Source organism: Aplidium turbinatum, chromosome 7 (assembly GCF_918807975.1).
Source record: "Aplidium turbinatum chromosome 7, kaAplTurb1.1, whole genome shotgun sequence".
NCBI lineage: Eukaryota > Metazoa > Chordata > Ascidiacea > Aplousobranchia > Polyclinidae > Aplidium > Aplidium turbinatum.
The window spans coordinates 8,641,282-8,663,603 of NC_137478.1; the positions used below are offsets into that span (position 1 = coordinate 8,641,282).

A 22,322-nucleotide genomic window follows, 5' to 3' on the forward strand; every position below is an offset into this window, starting at 1 on the left:
GTTTGATTTGTTAACTTTTTAGACACATCATTACAGGTAGGCTATAGCCTACCATTATTACGTTCTTTTATACATTCATTATACCATTATGCATTCTTTTTTGTTTCGAATTATTTCAATATTTAAATCTTGTTTTGTGATTTATTTTCTTTCAGTGTTGATATCTATTTGAAGTTTTAATATTTTGGGAGAAAACTTGTACAATTGATATATTTCTCCTCTAAAGGTTTAGTTTTACCACGACTTCTATAGCCGCCAAATCTAAAACAAAAGTAAATCGGTCGATTTTTCTTAACATCCAACTTTGGAAATCACAACCTTTGAAGACACATTTATTACAACAAATATGATATTAGAATGCATTTAGGTTTAGAAAATACAATCACGATCACCAAAAACAAGAAATTTCTGGATATATCAATGTTACATGATGGGAGTTGGAAGTGTTATCTTTTTTCCTTGTTTCAAAGCAGTCAGTAATAATGACAGTTGCAAGTTTTTTTTGCAATAGTGCTGTCGATTTAGGACTTTACATCACACAGCAACTGTCTCCACAGGGGCAATGGGGCAGTGGGTTTGCTGCACCTCTCATTTTAATATGACATCCAACACCTGGACTCTTGGGTCGCAATCCCGTTTCTATGATCTACAAAGAAAATTACTACAAGTTAAGTTACAGTATAAGGCCGTTCGAAAAATAAACATTTTGAAAACTTTTCTTATTTTCGAAATATTTCGTTTCACTTCAAGGTTAAATTTTTTAACTTGCTTTTCTTTTGTTTATTTCAAAATTTTAATTAAAATGAAGTAACTTGAATGAGAAAATGCAATTTAATTTCCACCTCTCATTTCAATTAAATAAAACTTTTCTTTGGTTTGATTTCAATCGGTTGAATCGAAGAGGTTTACTGATGACTATGAAAATATTGCCTCCTTAGATTCTATTTGAATAAGCATAACCGAAGCTTACCTAGCAGATCAGTGTTGATTATTTAGCTTTGTAGGATTAAACTGACTAGTGTGAACATCAAGTTATTTGTATTAAAAAACATGTAACCGAGTGGTTGACATCAGTCATCAAGCATTGTTGTAGGCTTGACACCTGACAGAAGTGATAATTCTTTTTTCTTTATGTAGAATGATAAAGCTTTGGTAGAGAGTTTGCTTTGTTGAACCATAGAGAAATAAAACATAGCAACTTTAGAGGGTTTAACATACTTTATTTTACACAAAATATAACATAATTAAATAAAATGAACTCAAACGTTTTCGACACGTACGTGTGTCCTCATCAGGAATTAAATCTGCAATCAGGCGCGGATCTAGGATTTTATTTTGGGGGGGGCCAGAAAATTTGAAAATGAATTAAAAAGTAAGAAAAAAATAAAACAGATATGAACAATCAGTGGCGTAGCCAGGAATTTGGGGGTTTTGACGGCCGGCGGGCGAAGCCTGACGGCGTGTTCGCCGTAGGCGACACCCAGCGGCGGGGGGTCTGGGGGGCTTCCCCCAGAAAATTTTGAAAAATTACTTTAAATTTGGTGCATTCTGAGAGCATTTTTAACAAAAATATGGGTATAAATATTCCTGTAAAATGGTGCTGTCCGGTGGCATAGCAAAAGGATAAGATCATGTTTTCTTCGGTATTTTTTCGGTAATAAAGCTAATTGATCTCTATGTTTTCTTGGGTGTCCGACAAATTGTTCGTAAGCAATTGTTCGTAAAATTAATTCTTCGTAAAACAATTCTTCCTAAAGCATTTTTTCGTGCATGCAGTTAAAATTTGATGTATACGAAGAAATGCTTTACGAAGAATTGTTTTACGGATTTCATTTTACGAAAAACAGTTTACGAACAATTGGGACGTCTGATTCTAAAGTGGCCCAAGTCAAAAAAAGTGGTTTTGAGATAATCGAGTTTAAAGATTCATGCTGTGATAAAAATTGTCACTGAAGGTTTGCAATCTTCATCTTGCATGTGAGAAAACTTGAGTGAGCAAGAAACTGTTTGTGATGCTTGGTTTAACTGAGTGATGACGTCATCTTCGTTTATTACGTAGGTTTTAACTTGGGCCACTTTTCTATGATTAGATAAGTCAAAACTAGCGACCCAAGTTAACTTGGTACAGATAATAAAAGCTTTTCTTATAACAGAAAAGTGGCCCAAGTCAAAAATTTTGCGTTTAAAAAAAATATTTTTTGCCTGTTTTTATGTTACACGAAAAACAGAGCTTTTAATACCTTTTTATTAAAATAAGGAAAAAACAGCAAACAACAAAATACTGAAAGAACAAACGGTTAACAACAATACGGGCTATAAAAGAAACGTAACTTTAAAACCAAGGCTGTAGAAGCGTGCAAAAAATATGCGATTCCCACTCGATTTATAGCTGCTGGCTGATTCCGACTTCAGTGTTGCCAGATTTTTTTTCATTTAATTTAACTTAAATTGCGATCGAAATGGCAACTTTCACGTACTAACAAGAACAAACACTTCTATTTGTCGGTAAAGTTAATACAGAAAACAAGAAACAATATTTTGAAAAAAAATGCAAACAAACATTTTATTGTTTATCGTCTTGCATCAAGCTTCTTGTGGTTAGTGGTTTAGCGTCTTGTGATGTATGAAGGGACCATAAAAAACAGTAAATCTGGGAAATCCAAACTTTTGCTGCTGTCAACAGAAGACGCATGAAGCCGAATCCAATTGCATACATTTTGTCTGTCAGATGAGCTTATAAGAGAAAGATTGAATACCCTACTCGCATCTATCCCTGACAGTCGAATGGCGTTTGGATTGGAAATTCGTTATCATCGTGGATGTTGGCGCAATTATGTCAGCAACCCTCTGAAGAAATCTTTGTCTGATGAAAGTACAGAGCATCTGCAACAGGTTAATCTTCGAGAGGCTCAAGCAATCTTCTTTCATCATGTCCGTCAAGTTATCTTTGAAAGTCATGAAATCCATACACTGCAAGGGGTACTAATGGATTACAAACGCATTACTTCAAATTGTGGTTACTATTCCACAGCAAAGTCCAGTTTCTTGAAGGAAATTCTGATCAAGGAATTCGGAAATGACATAGCATTTCATGAAAGAGGTCAGAAGAATGTGAGTGAACTGGTAGCCTATATGATACGAGAGCTGCAGGCTCATATCTTGAGGCTGCAATATCCTCTCTAGGTGTAAGTGACGATAATCTGGTGAAGAATGTAGCTGGGAGACTCAGAGATCCGATCAAAACAAAAACTATTCCTTGGCCTCCATACATACATGAGTTAGAAAATGGAGACTTACATGATCTCCTCTTGAAGCTCATCACTTGGTTAAAGCACCCTACTAAGTCTGAAGTCGATGACACCCCCCCAGTCAGATCAATTGCATCTATTTTGACCAGCTATATCACTGGAAGACGTACTGCATTTGAGACAAACCTAGCTGTACTGGTACATGGTATGGCAAAGAGCAGAGAAATGGTAGACATATTACATAAGGATGGCCTGGGAATCAGTTACAACGATGTACTTATGCTTAGAGATTTCAGGTCAGTTACTGACCTGAAGCATTCAACTGAGTGTCCATTTGAACTTTCTGAAAGAACACCCGCAATATGTATAGTCAAGTCGACAACGATGATTTCAAAAGTGATAATTTGACTGGAAGTGGCCAATCACATCGTACAAATGTCATATTTGTTCAGCCAGATCTGCCTGAGTTAAATCTACCTACCGTACCCTAATTGAGGATAGACCAGTTGTAAATACCACCTTGACTTCCCACTTCTCTGCTAGTCTCAAAGAACTTGGGAGCCAGATGCAAAGAGTTGAACCATACAAAACAGTCAAGCGTGGTGAACCACCCATCAGACCAAGGGTAACGGATGAACATCTGGACACAGCTCCTCAAAGAATGAGAGGTGTCATCCATGCATTGGCCCGAGCCATGGCCACCTAAAGATACGGCCTGATTTGTCACATTTTGCAGAAATTTCCAGGTTTTTCTAACTTTGGGCAAACGCTTAAATAAATTTTTCTAAAAATTAGATTTTTACGCTTTCTTTATTCTTTTCCCCAGATGACACAATAGGTTTTAACATCCTCACATGTTGAAAAACAAAGAAAATTTGATTTCGAAGATTTTAGTCAGACTGTTAATTTTCAATAACAGTCTGATTTTGCGTTTTTCAACGTACTTTTTCTCATTTGCTACTGCTTCCCCAAGGCAACAAAAAAGTTTTATGTCATTAGAAAACCGCAAAAAGTAAAAACATCTCAAAAAATATCAGCCAAGCACTGGCAGTAGCTGTAATCAAAATCTGCAAAATGTGACAAATCAGGCCGCATCTCCAGGTGGCCATGCCCGAGCTAAGGCAGACCCAACAAGACCAAAGCCAGAAGACCAGACCATACCAGCCTTTTCTGGCTTCCAGGCCAAGCTATCACCAGAAACCCGGAAAAGTCAAGCAATTTATCACATGACTTATCCTGATCCACCAAGAAAGATCATTCTGTATGAAGTCCTGCGCAAGCTTGCAAAGGCAAGTGATGACAAGAAGATGCCATTTGCAGTTATTGTCGGTGATCATCCTGTCTACGCATTACTGCTAGAATTGAAAAGTGAGAATCCAGACATGACTGCTGACATATTGCCATGCATGGGACCCTTTCATATTCAGATGCCTTTCATCAATGCGGTCTACAAGAGGTTCAAAGGCTCAAGCATTTCAGATGTACTGGTGGCTGCAGGTGTCATTGCAAATGGATCCATAGATCCAGCTCTGCGTGGAAAACACTTCAAACGCAGTGTGCGTTGCCTTCGACTCTTCTACGAAGCTTTAGTCCACCATGCACTAGACAAACCTTTGGAAGGTTCCACTCTGTCTGAAAAGATCCAGGAATCTCTCAGTAAGTAACGCTGTTCAGTAGACCAACAAGAACTTAATGATGCAAATGCCTATCTCAAGGTGCTTGTTGACTCTCTATTCGAGAACTTAGATGGTGCTCCACAAGCAGATTTCTGGATTTCATTCTTGGAGATGGTAGAGATACTTTCTCAAAACATCCATGCTATAAGGACAAGAAACTGGATGGAGTTCAAGTCCTCACTGAAGTTGATGCTTTCTTGGATGCGTATCTATGATGATAGATATGGACGTCATCTTCCAGATTTCATTGCAGTCCTGGAAAGTCTTCCCCATATCCAAGCACAATTCATGGAGAGTGGCATGTTTGCACAGATCGGCAAATATGTCTTCCAGATTTCATTGCAGTCCTGGAAAGTCTTTCCCATATCCAAGCACAATTCATGGAGAGTGGCATGTTTGCAAGGCTCGGCAAATATCAGGACTCTTGTGCTTGAAACGCAAATCGTAGCTGATGTCGGTGAGAGGTGAGAGCAGCAAAGTGGTCAGTACTCAAGAAAAAGACGGTCATCAGACTGGTAGGCTTACCTGACTCTGACAGTCTACGACCACACTTATAGCGCACCAATTACCTCACATATCGGCAGAAGAACTTCCAGCTTCAGAATCATCCGTCACCAATTGGCCATGGATTGCACCTTGCAAATGGCATATGCCTCCCAGTACGCTATACCCAACCTGCACTTCCACGATCCCTGGAACTTCCAACAACTCCAAGTCATCTATATATAGGGAACAGTGATGATGACAGCAGAAGTGATTCTGACAGCTGTGCATCATATTTGTCCTGCAGTGATAGTGAATCTAATACAGTAGGCGACCACATACGTCTGCCATCTTGGATTTTGAGGTTAAGGGGACTCTGAATCATGAAATATGTCATCCCATTGTGTTTCTGACACCAAAATTAGTGGGAATTGACACCTAAATTGTCATTTTTGGCCATCCACGTCAAGAAATAGAACTTTATTAGTTTTCAAAGATGGCGGTGGCAGCCATTTTGAAAAACGTCTAAAATAACAACTTTCCCGCCATTTTTGTGAGGTATATGGGAGCTTATTTTTTTAGTATCAGTTGCCCTTGTTAAATCCACTGAGAAACTTTGGTATGCTAAACACGGCCAAGGATCCTCTGAAAATGACCCTACTATAAAGCAGGCTACAGCTGCAAAAGCAAATTAAAAGACAATTCTAGGTAACAATGAAACTATTCTTCAGCATTGTTTAAGTTTAATGTTAGCTTATTCGTTAACAAAGGAGTAGAGATTAAAAAAATACGCAGTACAGTATTACCAACCAATCAATTTATCATTACAAGCTATAACTTGGTTCTATTGATTTGGTGAAAATTGCAGTATCGTAAATGCAAGAATGGCCCAAGTGAGCTTGGGCCTTTCTTGCAATAACATTTTTTTTTATCCAAGAGACCAAGTTAACTTGGTTTACTTTTGGACACTTAATAAAAAAAAATTTTTTTGGTCTAAAGACTCCAAATTTTGTCAGCAACAACCTTATATCGTTTTGTGCAAGATTCCATCAAAACCTCATAAGTGGCCCAAATTAACTTGGGCCACTTTAGAATCAGATGTCCCAATTGTTTTACGAACAATTGCTTACGAACAATTGCTTTACGAACAATTGCTTACGAACAATTTGCCTATAACCGTTTTCTTGTTGCTAATTCCTGGCTGAGATGTTTGAATGTTTGGTATTGGCAAAACTCGCTCTTTTCATGCAGTTTCGCTTAAAATTAGGCAAACTTTGGTTTAGAGACATACAGTAGAGACTGAAAGCATCATTCTCAATATCGTGACGTCACACGCGTGCCAAAAGGGGGGTTGTAAGCCCGCTGTGGGACTAATATAAGCTGTTTAGAAGCATATCAAACCATTCAACAATTTTTCACAAAATTTCGGGGGGAGGGCCCGGGCCCCTTGGGCCCCCCCCATAGATCCGCGCCTGTCTGCAATACATAAAATAAAAAATCGTAAGATAAATTTGACTATGCACTGTAACTGAAACCACTCTGGACTGAAAGCACAAACTGAACAAATGATACGAGAATGATTGCGAGTAAATTATGCGGTGGGAAACAGATCACGTGAGGTGTAGACTACAGGCATTGGACAAAACAATTAGAACACACACAAAAGGAACGATGAGCCACAGGCGAATAACTGCAGGTTGAGAGATGGATTGTTACGTTTGATTCTTAAGGCTTCCATGATCTTGGTCTGAAAATCAGATCTGTTTCAGTTTCAGAAAGAAATCAAGAAATTAAAAAACATGTTTTATTTAAATGGATATCCTTCTCACTTTTTCAATAAAGTCTTAAAGGCATACTAAAGGAAAATTTCAAACCGGAATTAAGCATTAAAATGAGTAAACTGAACATTCAAGAATACATTTCAAAAACAATTACCCAAAAAAATTTGTTTTCAATGGCGCTGGCAAGGCCCAAAGTCCAGTGTTTCATTTATTTTCATTTTTTTCAAAATGACCAAAACGTGCAAACACAGCTCAAGAATACGTCATAAAGTCCAGCAATAACAAAAGCCACGTTACCAATCTGATGTTTTGAGCAAACTGTCTGCTGTTTTGATGTTAAAATGTGCTGTTTTGATGTAAATACATACATAGCCTACAGTCAAATCGCCCGCAGTAACAATTATTGCGTGATCGGTTGATTGCTAGACTTTATGACGTAGACTTTATGACGTTCTTTACAGTCGCACGCTTCGTTGCTCAGGCCAATCTCGTTTTGAAAGCTCTGACAAAAGCACGCGCACAATGGTGGTCAGACCGCAATGGGGCAAAATTTTATTGAAAATCGTTTTATGGTAGCATGTTAAACACAAAGAACGTGGAAAATCGCCAAGTCAGGTTTTTCCTTTAATACCCCTTTAAACACCTTCATGGCTGATGAACCAAAAGACACACCCGAAGAAGTAGATTTTAGTTATTTCATTAATATACCCTATCTAGAAAAAGATTCCACAATTTTTGCGAAAAACCTAGCTAAACTTATAAAAAAGAAATTTTCATGTGACATTCATCCTGTGTATAAAACATTTAAAGTGCACCAATATTTTCAATTAAAGTCGCCTACCCTCTTTGCTCTTTCTTCAAATGTTGTGTATAAATTTAGTTGTTTGCGTGACGCAAACCAGACATACATTGGTATGTCAACCAGACATTTGTTGACAAGGGCCGGGGAGCACTTAAACCCAAACCTAACAACTAAAAGTGCAATTAAAGAGCACATCGCCTCTTGGGAAACGTGCACTGACAATGTCTCGATCGACCAATTTAAAATCATCTCTCGAGGCAGATCTGATTTTCAGACCAAGATCATGGAAGCCTTAAGAATCAAACGTAACAATCCATCTCTCAACCTGCAGTTATTCGCCTGTGGCTCATCGTTCCTTTTGTGTGTGTTCTAATTGTTTTGTCCAATGCCTGTAGTCTACACCTCACGTGATCTGTTTCCCACCGTATAATTTACTCGCAATCATTCTCGTATCATTTGTTCAGTTTGTGCTTTCAGTCCAGAGTGGTTTCAGTTACAGTGCATAGTCAAATTTATCTTACGATTTTTTATTTTATGTATTGCAGATTTAATTCCTGATGAGGACACACGTACGTGTCGAAAACGTTTGAGTTCATTTTATTTAATTATGTTATATTTTGTGTAAAATAAAGTATGTTAAACCCGCTAAAGTTACTATGTTTTATTTCTTTATGTAGAAATGGAGCAAAGTTTCTATGTTCTTAATTGGAATACCACATTGTTAGCAGCAGTCACGTTCCGTAACATTCCACAACACACATCTATGCTAGGCCTAGTGTTTTTTGATTTCTATTCAAGGGCGTTGAGGGGATAATTTTGGTCCGGTACCAATGAGATCCTCGGCCCTTAAATCAAGACATTTAAGAAAAACGCACTATATTCAAAGAATACGCGGTGGTTTCTTCAAATTCCAAGGTTCCTGAGAAAGTTACGGGCCCCTAAAATTGTCTTGGGATGAGTCTAAAAGGACCCCCTAGAGCTCCTGTCGACGCTACTGACAGTATTTATTGAATAGGAGAGAATGGGGTTAGTTGGAAGGCGGGGTTAATTGAAAAATAATCATTTTTTTTAACTCTCGATAACTTTTTTAAATATTTACTGCCATCATGTGAAGTAGTTTATAAAAACACATAATCTATGTTAGTTTCGATTTGTTGAGTCAAGGTATAGGCTACCTGCTTGGCTGACAATTTTGTATTTTCTTACTTTCGAAGTAAAATTTTTGGCGTATGAAAAAACATCTTAAGCGTCGATATCGTTAAAGATTGGCAGAAGTTTTTTGGTGTGTGTCAGCTGTAGGTGTTCTACAACACTAAGAAATAAACAAATTTTAGTGCAATGCACCATGCTAGAACATTTTAGGAAAATAGTTAGTCATTTTATGCTAATGGGGCTAGTTGGAAAATAGTGGGTGGGGTTAGTTGGAAAATGTTTTGATAACAGTATGACTATATGTACTGTAGCTTAGTATGATACGAGTATATCGTCGTGGTATGATAATAAGTAGTATAAGCTCTAATGTAGGCTACTTGTTTTAAGTAGACATACATTGTAAAATTTTAATTTGAATAACTTGGAAAGTGCTATATATACGGCATCACAAGTTTTAACCATGCGTTTATTAAAAAATGTTTTTACGATGATTAGATGTAGAATTCATTGCATTTTGATTTTAAAGCAAGTAAATATATTTGCTTACAACCCCATGTAAATGTTGGTTGGTTGAAAAAAGAGTATCCAGTTCATTAGTAGGCATTAAATTGACGTTTTTCAGCTAACCCCATGCTATAACTTATTAATACCAAGCGCTGGTCGCTTCAGCTTAAGAGAAATCCGTCTTGATTAAAGACATGCCGCTTAGAGCATATAGTCACAACTAGAGTTGTAAATGCAAAAAAAACGAACCGTTTTTTTTTAAAAAAAACGTGTTTTTTTCAAAAAAAACTTGGGCCAAAAAAAACACGCGTTTTTTGGGTTTTTTTTTTTCATATTTTTCTGGAAAATTTGCACATTTTTTACAATTTGCAGCTTAGTTTCATTATAGTGCTCTTGAAAAACATTAAACTAGTAAAATTGCTTTTATTGGTGTGCTGAAATTCCTAAGTGTGTGTGCTTGGCAGCAGCATATGTTTTTGCATAGCCCTATAGCCTACGTTGTTTCACTTTCTTTTTCATTCTCAGGCATGTTTGTGGCAGTAGACCTGACAAACATTGAATTAATGCAATTTGATACATGACATAATGTAGATGAGTTAATTTCTTTTTCCTTTTATGGAAGTGCCCTTTATGGAAGGTAGCCTACGATGGTAGTATACCGGTAGGCCTACTGGTTAGTGTTGTACACACTCAATGGGTTGACGAAATTTTGGCAAAAACAAGATGGCAGTATTCAGAACACACATTACCTTGTTTGTGGTAATTTACTAATGCAAGCTATTGCCAATAGTTTGTTTAAACATGTTTTTTAACTGATAGCTTAACAACGATGTAGCCTATATGCTTTATAAATGCTGAAACAGAAGTATTCTTTTCGTGTGTTGTAAAAGGTCTTAGACACTTTGTCACTGATGCTTCCTGCAGATCATTTGTGACATAATGCAAGAGATCTTATCACTGATATTTTTAGCTGTCAAAAGTAAGTGCATTTGTCAGAAAAGGTTTAGGTTAATGTTCCTTTCAAATGCCCACCACCCATGTTACCTATTGCTAATAACTACCAACCCTGAATGAAAAAAATTTCCCTTTAAAGTGGAGTTTTTCAGCACTGCTCAGTGTTCACATAATGAATAAATGCTTCATAATACTTTTCCTGACAAGTATAAAGTTTTACCCATATTAGGCTACCGCAATGCAGGATAAAGATACAAAACAAACTTCAAAGATGAAAACTTATTTTATTTGGGAACTACGCTGGAGTAAAAAGGAGTGAGAATTGACCTCTTGTCGTTACACACCAATAAAACCATGATGCGTAACTTTAATTTTTTTTTTTTTTAATTGTGTAGAAGAAAGATTGATGAAAAGTTTGGCAAAAACAGAAAAGTGCCAAAGTCTCAAAGTCCTGAAAACTACAGTAGTTCAACTTGGATGGATAAGTGCAACCATACTTCTTTTAAAAATGTCTATGACAGCACAATGGTGTGATTAAGGGAAAACAAATATGACTATGACATCACAAAGGAGTATTTATTAAACTCTTCAGGGAAAATAAAAAACAACAAAATGTTTCCATCTTTCACTTCATTTAAATGTGATTTGGGCTAAAAGTTGGGGCTTTAGCACTACACTGCTTTTGCCAAACTTTTCATCAATCTTTCCTCTACCCGATTAAAAAAAAATTTTTTTTAAAGTTACGCATCATGGTTTTATTGGTGCGTAACGACAAGAGGTTAATTTCTTTTTATCTCAAAAAGTAGTCGCCAAAACTTGTTTTAATGTTCATAAACAGATAGCCCACCCCAGAAAACATGGGGTAGAGCTAAAAATTATCCAAATATGTTGAGCGGTTCTTGAGATATTGCCATTTTCTATTGCTCCTTATCTATGAAGCCACCTAGTGGCTAAGGTTACTTCACTTATAACTCGAGAACCGCTTGTGTGATTTTCATCAAGTTTGCACCAAATGCACATCAACTGGAACAACTTCTTGACGTTGTACTGGAAAAGGTGTGGAGTGCTGCTCAAAAGTGCCTTTGTTAAGTAGAAAAACAGGACACTGACCAGTGACCACCTGGTCCTAACATGCCCATTAACCAAAATCCCAGGTGGCTTCGAAACTGTACACGAGTGTGGTACTGCATTTAACAACTGGCTTGACCAAAGTACAGACAATACTTGAGATGTGCCAACCATGGGACACTGTTACTACTATTTGAGACAGTGAGAAATCTTTATGGCTCGTGTGTTGAGACTTGGGACCTACAAAATTGCAATGAAAAAATAGGCCTATACCAGACATATAGTCTGATTTAAAGTAAGTTATACGAGTTATGAGACTGTTTCTTTGTTGAAAGAGATGCTATAGCAATGAGTTTACCCTAATTGCTGCATATTGTGACATTTAATGTCAAAATAGGTAAAAAAAACAAAAAAAACGATAAAAACAAAAAAAACGAGCTCGTTTTTTTTTAAAACAAAAAAAACGTTTTTTTACATCTCTAGTCACAACACATTGATTGCAATGCGACATATAACAAAATGTGCAACGTCAAACGGACATAAAACTATGTATAAGAATCGATGTCTCAATGTGCAGTGCGAGTCATTTGATTGAGGGAATTTTAAAGGCACAAATACTTGACATGAAGATTTACAGTAGCCTTAGGCAGAATTCGAAATTTTACCAATTTTCCAATAAACATATTTATAATATACCCTGGCCATTTTCAACTTTCTATTTTAACTGATTTGAAACAATACTACTTCATTTCCACCAGCGCAGGCATGCAATTAAAAGCTAGTTGATTGATGTTGAGCAAGTGAACAATTTTTGTTCGTGTTAATTAAAAAAATGAAGTTTTTTCAGTCTTTGTAGAAATGCAATGATTTAAAAATAAACATTTCTAAAAATAGCAATGAAAGCATTTCTGAAAAATCAAAACATTCCAAACTTACATCAACTTCAGTGACATATCTTTGCTTCTCCAACACTCTGAACATGTAAAGTCGTCGATTATTATTGCAGTACAATTTTCCGTCATAATGACATCTTCCTACTTCCAGTGGTAAGTACTTTTGTAGAGCGCTGTGTCTGCTCGAAGAAAACCACATGCTTTTGATGTTTGCAATTTCTCTATTAATGTCATTGCCATTTCCAAAGGTCGAACTTATGGAGTCTTGTGTGAAGAGAAGTTGGCTTGGTTTTATTGACATCGTTATTGCGGATCACAAATATGACAACAAAAGGAGTTTACTAAACGTAAAACACCTGGCAAGAAATAAATGTTCTACTAAAGTGTTGTAGTCGCCATTTAATGTACGTTGATATTATGTAACTCGTGACCAGCCTCACTGCATAATCACCTTCAGCGTTTTCTGGTACAGACGTTGGAATTGATTACCACCGCACTGCGCGTCATAATCAATTAGCGTTCTGTACCACGTTCCTCAGTTGCACGTGGCCTTGCATTTTTTTCTTGCTATATATTGTGTTGCTTTTGTACACTCAGTTAAGTAAGTACAACAGGTCAATGGATTTTCACTTACTTGTTTGGCTATTATTATTGTCACTAAGTTTTGTATGTCGACAGTTTATTTGTCACTGCGACCTTACTTACTTCATGTTTATTATATAGTCAACCCCGCTTAATCGGACCACATCGGGACCAAGCCAAATTGGTCCGATTAAGCGGGTGGTCCCATTAAACGGGGAGAACGAGTTTCGTTATTTTTTTTGTTAACAATCTCTATTTTTTCTTTAAGTGTTCGATCTACGCGAGTTATTGCTGCCATTTTTATTTAAGCACTAAAAGCATTCATTCATTCTTCTGTACAGTACAGCAGGGCTTCCCAAACTGGGGGTCGCGACCCCGCAAGGGGTCGCGTAACGAATTTCAGGGGTCGCAGAGAGTGTACCAATTTTACTCAAAGTACTGCATATTAGCACTTCTGTGCAAGTTATTAACTGTAACCAAACAAGCTGAGAGTAACGCACCCAGTACGCGTATTTTGGAAAATTGGTTTGGTACAACGGAAGCGGAATTCAAAACCCTTTTATAGCAATGTGAAGTAAGATGGTTTTCAAAAGTTGAAGCTGAAAAGGTTATTAGTGTTTAAAATTGAAGTTGTGATTTTTCTAACGAAAAAAATGCAGATTTTGCCCATCATTTTCGCAATGACATCTGGTTCTTGAAATTAAGCTATTTATCAGATTTTCTTAAAAAACTGAACGAATTTAATTTGTCCCTCCATAGAGAAAACATCTATGTTTTTACATTCGTTTTACATTGAAATCTAAAATTAAAACGTTCTTCAACACATTAAACATCTGGAAACAAGAAGTTGAAAATGATTCATTTGAAATGTTCTCATTTACTGAAAAAGTTTTTGGTGAACAAAATGAGGTGAAATCAAATGTTATTAAGCCTTTGGTTATTAAACGTTTGTTAAATCTTTTGACAGTTTCAGAAGTATTTTTTCCAGAATTGGACAATACCAAATTATATTGAACCCAAAACCTATTTGCAACGCAAAAACAAAGTAGCTATCCTACCGAGCACTTCTTTCAGCCTCAGAAAGATAGTACTGATCTATCTTCTGACTTGAAGTTTAAATTTTGTTGAAATTTATAAAATTTATGCAAAAAACCTTCGCACTTTTTGGCTTAACGTTAGAGCGGAATATCTACCATGACCTGATTCAGCAGTAGGCCTAACCGCACTCCTGTCGTTTGTTTTGACGTATTTGTCTTGAAAATTTCCAGCAGAGTAAACTGGGGAAAATGCTGGGCACTTGTTGGGAGGATCGTCTCACCAATGACGCAATTACAAAGATCAGTTAAAGTCTCCCTCAACCCAGCAAACATTGTTGTAGAATAGTGGGAACAACTTGCTAATGATAAGTCAATCTGGAAGAAGAGAACAAGAGAAGGCACGGAATTTTTCGAAAAAAAAACAGGATAAGGAGGCACTACAAAAGTTCAGAAAAAATAAAACATTATAAAAAAGCTAATAACCACGTTCCCAACTCTCCATACAATGTGACTTTTGGCCACGTCTTTTCCACTGTAAAGTAGGCCTCCAAAGCCAAATCTGACTGGAAATAAAACCAATGCTCGGACACGAGCTGAAGCCAACGACGACAATTTGTGCGAGTCAGCGCTTTTAACGTTGATGAACAGACACCATCAAAACTAAGCAACATTGAAACCGGCTTGGAACCAGCATTAGCCAATTGAGCCACTGCTGGACCTGCTTTGTAGCAAAAAAACGGTCGCATCCATCACACTCATATACATCTGAATAAATGTGTTTGGTTCTTTGTTTTGTTTCCGATAGGCTGCGTGTAAACTGTAAAGTAACAGTCATTGAGTACCTTTAGCTTGTTTTAAGTTTTCATTTGAAAACCTTTTCATCAATATCACAAATGTAGGCTATATTTTGCACTATTTATCATTTTAACCTTGAAGGGTCGCGAAAAGTTCTAGGAGATTAAAAGGGGTCGCGAGCAAAAAAGTTTGGGAAGCCCTGCAGTACAGTATTCGGTGCTGCATCACAATTACTGCAATTCTGATTAGATGACAACTGACCTTATGACGTGACAACAAGCGTTTGTTTATCTGTAGCCTACTTCACTTTAAAATGGCTTAGCGAGAACGTAGCACGTTGCCCATCAACAACTCTTGACGCGTCACCTCGCAGAAAAATGTACAAAAAGTAAAAAAACGTTAACCATAAAGGCCTATTTTAGGGCGGAGGGTGGTCCGTTTAAGCGAGGTGGTGGTCCGTTTAAGCGGGGAAAATTGTACAGAAAAATGGATTTGGATTCGGGACCAGTGCAAAATGGTCCGAATAAGCGGGTGGTCCTATTAAACGTGGGCCGATTAAGCGGGGTTGACTGTATATGTCTAAAAATACAGCAGACATAAATCAGCTAAAGTTATAATAGCTGGTAAATGGAGAGCCGCCACTAGTATAATGGTCGCAACTGGACAACAAAAGAGTTATCAATGTATAGGCTACCAGTGGTTTAATGAAAAATATGTTTATATGACTAGGCCTACAATAATTTTGCCCCCAGCAATGCCAGCATGCTACTAACGAGAGGCTTACCTCCACCAAACAACACACCTCTATATCCGAAAAAAAAAACAAGCTAAGCCTGTGCACTTCTTTTGGGTATAAGTTCAGTTCAGTTCAATTTATTGTTTTGCTGGCGATAAACAAACAAAAAGTACATACAAATTGAGTGTCTATCAGCACAACAAAATGACAACGAAAGATCTGTAAGGTCATTTCCTGTATAAATGTAAAAGACCTGTATAACTAGAAACTTCATCAAGGAAAAAGATAGTTGTTTATCAAAACAAACAAATTGTCTCTAATAACATCCAGAATGAATACAAACACATTGTAGCCTATCACTACTAGTAAAAAAAGGATTCATAATGTTTCCTTCCAGTTCTTATCCGCTCTATGAAAATTCCAAGCCCTTAAAATCATTATGGGCTCTAATTCGTACCTCCAGACCAGAGGTTCTCAACCTTTTGATATTCAAGGACCACTTAAAAAAATTGTTTCTCAGTCACGGACCATTACTCCCCCCTCCTCCTCCCCTTGTAACGAACAAATGTCACTTATTGCTTGCTAAGTCATAAACAGTATAATTGGTATTATAAGAGAAAATGTTATATTTAGTGCGAGCCTTGAGCTTGCACATTTGAGCACAGCATATCCAAACGAGGTGAAATACTTGAAAAACTTAATCGGAGTCAGTGGCGGCTGGTGAGTCCTAGAAATGGGAGTGCTGCGGACTCCCGTGGTCTATGTTACTTTACATTTTGGATGTAGATACGTTGCTTATTGCATGACATATTAAATTCAAGCAGTTCTTTTCCAAAGATGGGAAGTAGACCTATCCTAAAAAGTATCAGTTTTTCTTGTGCCTCCTTATTTGCGTTCTTCTATAACTAACATAACACTAATCAGCGAAAATGTAAACTACTAATTGGTTTATTGCGTAACACTTTAATAATGTGTAATTTCACAACGTAAAGGCGGATTCAAACCAGTGCTTCCACTTTTGACAATTGATAAATCCTCTTCAGTTTCCTTTTTTATCCTGAAAGATCCTTTTTTTCTCAGTCGGAAATCCTTCAAAATTTCCTTCATAGGCGAGGTTATTTTTGACGTTATTTAAGTTACCTACCGTAAAAAAAGTGCCAATACAACTTTAAAGTTATTTTAATCTCACCTAAGTTACGTTTTAACCTGAAAGAACAGAAAATCAGTAAATTGAAAAAGTGGTACAGTATTCAAATCGCTACAAAAAAACAAAACCTTGCAGGCAGTAGGCTACCTAGCATGGCTGATTTAGTTGACAAACCCAATCTGATAAGAAAACGTTGATGAATAAATTACAAAGGTTAGCTTCATTTTTTTCAGTAGCAACGGTATGTCGAAGCAACGTTGTTTAATTAGAACAGTAGGCTACACAAAAGCAGCACATATTTTACAATAACATGTAGAGATGCACCGATATATCGGTATCGGCATCGGTATCGGTGATATCGGCCATTTTTTGAGTATCTGTATCGGCATCCGTATCGGCAAAATTTGGCCGATACTAAACGTGTAAAAAAAGGCGTTTTCTGCGGATTTTCTGCAGAAGCAAAGATATAGATTTTTTAAAGTAGTAACTAACGTCAATGTCGTCACATTGAAGTAGAAAAATAACAACCTGATCAAATTTTTGATACCTCACACTCCCATGACTTCATGGGCGCACCTTTTGGCATTGTTTGCTTACAGTGATTCTTTCACTCAAACTAAACGTTTTGTTTCAGCAGTTTTGCGTTGTTCGATTCTTAAGTTGTGAAGGAGACTCAATTTCTCCAATGTTTATCATTTGTGTTTCTTTTTTACTCTCAGCAGAGGATAAAACCAGGCCAAGACTACCCAATACCTAGGTGGCGGGAATGTGTAGTTTTGCATCGTTTTTGCATTGCTGGACGTTTGAGGGACCCGTGTGGCTTGGTTATTTTGGTGGGCTGGTTCTGTCAGTTTGTGATTTGGTTTCCGCTTTTTGTTGTGGTGGACTCACCAGGCTTGAACAATGTCGTGGCGGATTGGGTGGGCTCGGGGTGGGAGCGGTGAGACTGCGAATCCTCACTGAACTAATCAATAAGTGGTCTTGTTGTGCTTGGGATGGCGGCCTCATTGTGGGGGGAAGTGTCCTTCCCTGCTGTCGGCACCGGGCTGGGCGCTTACTGGTGCGGCGGGCTGTTGCGATTCGCTGGCCATAACGGTGTAGCTTCCACACTAGCCATTTAGACCATCCAATCAACTATATGTTTCTCGGCAGCCGTTTTGTAGCAAGAATTGACATCGACAAGAATTGAAATGGCTAGTGTGGAAGCTGCACCGTTGTGGTTGGCGGGTTGCGGCAGTTCGCTGTGCTGGTGAGTGCTCAGCCTTGTGCTGGTGGCCGGAGGGGACGCTCCTTTCTTCGCAATGAGGTTGTCATCTTGGGCGCAACGGGACCATTTTGATTGTTTTTTTGAGGATTTGTGGCCCCATTGCTTTCTTTTTGGGCCTACTTATTCTGCTGTGACATTGTTTGGGCTTGGTGATTTTGTTGCGGCTAAGGGTGCAAGTTGAATTGCCGACTGGTGGAGCCGGCTTGCTGGAGGCAGCCGAGTTGCACAGGTTTTTTGAGCGTTTGGCGGGGTGGGAGCGATGCAGCATTGTGCATTTTTGCTACCTGGGTAGTCTTGGCCTGGCAAAAGCTTTTCAACCAAACGACAAGCGCCCTCAGGTTGCACATTACTTGTCGAATAGTTTTTTGTGCGACTACACAAATCACTTGGTTTACATTTTACATCTTATTATTAATTATGATAGCCTATTTGGAGAGTTTGCGCAAACACTTTATTAATTTTTCAGAAACCCCAATTATGATGTAATGTTTCTTCCCTTATACCCCAATCCTCAATTACGGTGGCCTTTCATTACTAAAACCTACTATTATGACACAACAATGTGGTTGAGATTGGATTCTTGAATCTTTAATAAATTATGCCAATCCAAAGTTTTTTTTAATAGTTTTATGCAAATAAGGTAAAACTTAGCATTTGATATATTTCCTTGCAAATACCAAAATTGCTTCTTTTTGTAACACTAAAGTATCGGCCAAAATATCGGTATCAGTATCGGTATCGGCCTAAAAAAGTGATATCGGTATCGGTATCGGCCAAAATATTGGTATCGGTACATCTCTAATAACATGGTTTACTTCCTTTGTTCACTGTCTAGCCAAAAAACCGCTTTTCAGTTAGTCGGTTCTGGGATATTTATCACCTGGAGTCCTGGACATCATTTACCAATTACCACCCTCATCTTTCCCAAACGGACTCTTTGACCTATCCGTAACACCGAAAATATACAGGTGGTAAATGTGCAGTAACGAATTATCCATCGATTAACAAATTTAGTTTTGTGTTTAGTTCGGTTTTCCTTGATGCGCTAACTTGTTCAACTCTATAAGGCGAGGCTATCTCTTTTTTCTCCTTGTCAGTAACGTTTTCACAATCATCTGAGACTGATGAAAAACTTTAAGATACTAGGCCTGTTCATGATACTGACTCAGTCTGACTGTGTACACCATACGGTACAATTATACATGTCGTATACACAGCCTAGCTAGCCCTATTATGGGTGCAACCTAATTCGTACCCTGAACACTTGGTACCCTCATTTCGTACCCTGAAAACTAACTCACTCACCTCCAATTACCAAAATGGCGAGAATAAAAATCAAGTGACGGAAAGGCGAGAATGGGAAAACGAGTGAGAGGAGGTTTCGGATGGCGAGTGGCGACGAAACCAGCTGATCATCGTTATTCTAGTCGTTTTGAGAACTTTTGAATGGAAATATATTAATAAAATTTTCTTTACTATTGCTAAAAACTACAATTCCCTTTTTAAGACAAAATTTCCTTGTAAAATTGTCAAAAATCCCTAAAAAATCCTTCCGATCTTCATTTCCCTTTTTTATCCTTCGAAGCGTTGAAAAATCCCTTTTTCGGGATAAAATCCTTCAAAGTGGAAGCACTGATTCAAACTGGTGTCGCTATTGCGCCGTAACCTGCTTTTGACGTTACTAAGGGCGGAATTCAGATTTGCGTCTCAAAATAAGTCAGTGTTATGCGTAAGTCAGACTTATATAGGCCAGGCTTATACGAGAAGCTTATTTGCGATGCAGAAACTCGACTTACGCGCGACTTATATAAGACCGTATTAAGCCTCTTTGTTTTCGCGCGAAAGAGAAATTGCTATAGCAACTCTTTGGTTGAGGTAATGAAGCGTGAAACTGAAGGCTGTAAAGCTGAGCTACATTCCTGCTGAAGCACCAAATAAGGCAATGTTGTGCTTTAAACTCACAACTAGAAAAAAGCACTTTTTTATGATGTTGAAATACGTTATAGTTGCATCAGTAAGTCGTTGGTTAACTAACGTAGATGCCAAGTAATCCATGACGCAACAAATCTAGCTCAAAAAGTTCATTCACAAGCAAGGAATACTCATTTAACAATGAAACAACGTAAAACAACGTTATGCCAATATACACATGGCTTTCGTTTACAATAATTCATAAATTTGAAAGAATCAGGTTACTCAAGTTATTTTTGATGCCTAAATAGGAAAGTTTTGACTTTGCTTGCACAATCATGGCCAGGATTGACACATGATGCGCGGATTTTAGACAACAGCATCATTCGAGATAAATTTGAGAATGGAGAAATTGATGGAATCCTATTGGGTGACAATGGGTATGCACCGAGAAATACGCGCTACAATTCTGCAAACAGAACTTTGGCTAACCCCGGCCAAGTCGCCATCGCTTCTCTGGAAATGGCCAGTTGCAAAAAATTGAAGGCTTATCAATAGCTGCAGTATGGGCGATATTGCATGCGATCGGGCTGTCAACGTTTCGTCATTTTTAAACAATTCAAAGAGTTCCATAGTTGCAGTTTTGCTAAGACGAAAACGTTGACAAAACTGCTTGTCGCTAAGTTGATTAAAAGGATCTGCATGATCGCAAACAGGCCTTTCAATGTGAATATTTGCATACTCTTCATCGAAGAGTTGCCTAAAAGCAATAGTTTGCAAATTTGTGAGAAAACGAAAATACAATTATATGCAATAATATACTGTGACCTAAGTATCAAACCAAAACCTGTGTCAATAACGCCAAGTTTCAGATGGACTAACTAACCCTAACTTTTTCAGCTGATCTGTGCCCAGACAGCAAGATTCGTCATTTTAACATTGATTCAACGCCTGCAGACGTTGAATCAATGTAAATATAACGGGTTTTGCTCTCTGGGTGGTCCTATCAGTAGAGCTGTTCGCGTTAAAAACTTTAGTTAAATCATTCCTCGCTTGATTATTTTGGAAAGGCTTTTTTATCATTTTTTTATTTATTTTCCACGACTGGAAAGTCTTTGATGAGGTCAATAAGCAGTTGGCGTTCAGAATCGTTGTAATTAAATCCCCTTAGTATTTTTATTGAAATAAGAAATGATAATGCAATTTACATTAAAGGGTTACGGGAATTTGTATAAACTATGTTTATCTAAAAGCGCAGTAAACTTCCTCATCAACTTGCTCACTGAATTTAAAGCAGTAGTTCATATCTTAGCGATAGTTAACTGACGCGAAGAAGTGTTTGCGTATAGCTGAGCTATATTCATGCTAAATCAACAAATAATGCAATGTTGTGCTATTTAAATCTACAACTAGAAAAAAGTCGTTTTTTATGACGTTGAAATAGAAACGTTGTAGTTGCATCAGTAAGTCGTTCGTTAACGTAGATGCCAAGTAATTCATGACGCAACAGATCTGGCACAAAAATTTCCTTCACAAGCAAGTAATAGGCCTACTCATTAAGCACTGAAACAACGTTAAGACAACGTTATACCAATACGCACATGGTTTTCGTTTGCAATAATTCATCAATTTGAAAGAATCAGATGACTCAGGTTATTTTTGATGCCTTGAAAGTTAAAAATAGTACAATTGTAGGAATACTGTTGCCAGTTTATGACTAAAAGGGCGGGCGCATAGACTCCCTTTGGTCTGAAAACTGTCAAATGTAAGATAGTTAATAGACTTGTTTTTTCCTGGCATTGCAGACAAAGGAAAAAGTATGACCAATCACAATTGTATGTTTGCAAAAGTGATGTTACAAGCAGTATTACTAAACTGCGTGTCAGCGTCTGGTTATTCAACAACACAAAATAGGCATTTCAAAATTTACACCACCAGCAATAACACTAGTAACCCTACTATTGTCAGCGTCTGAAAGAAGTCTAGTTATTCAACAATCAAGCCAACTGTCAGACCGAAACTCTGCCTGCAACCAAGCTAAGATAACAGGCACACCTGCTTCACATTAAAAACTATCAAAAAAGTCTCGTGGCCTTTGCACCAGACGGTCTATTTAAAAAAAAATGCTGTAACAAACCTCCTACTTTCAATACCTCCAGTATTAGCCAAACACTTTTCCTTCAACAGAGGCTTAAACCACCTCCGCAGGTGGCTTATATCTTTCGGCTTTTAAAGCCGAGTATAAGCCTTGCTAAAGCGTAAGCCTGCTTTCTGAATCGCAAAATC

The 22,322-nt window shown here is 37.6% G+C and overlaps 1 protein-coding gene across 1 annotated transcript; it reads right to left on the reverse strand.

Annotated features, from left to right (window-relative positions):
- Positions 1-316: 316 nt before the first annotated feature.
- Positions 317-12,913, reverse strand: LOC145774688 (uncharacterized). The gene is made up of 2 exons (XM_082585984.1): positions 12,605-12,913; positions 317-646 (listed from the first exon to the last, which is right to left on the reverse strand). The coding sequence occupies exons 1-2, from the start codon at positions 12,860-12,862 to the stop codon at positions 530-532; spliced, it is 375 nt and encodes a 124-aa protein (XP_082442110.1). The 5' UTR covers positions 12,863-12,913; the 3' UTR covers positions 317-529.
- Positions 12,914-22,322: the final 9,409 nt, after the last annotated feature.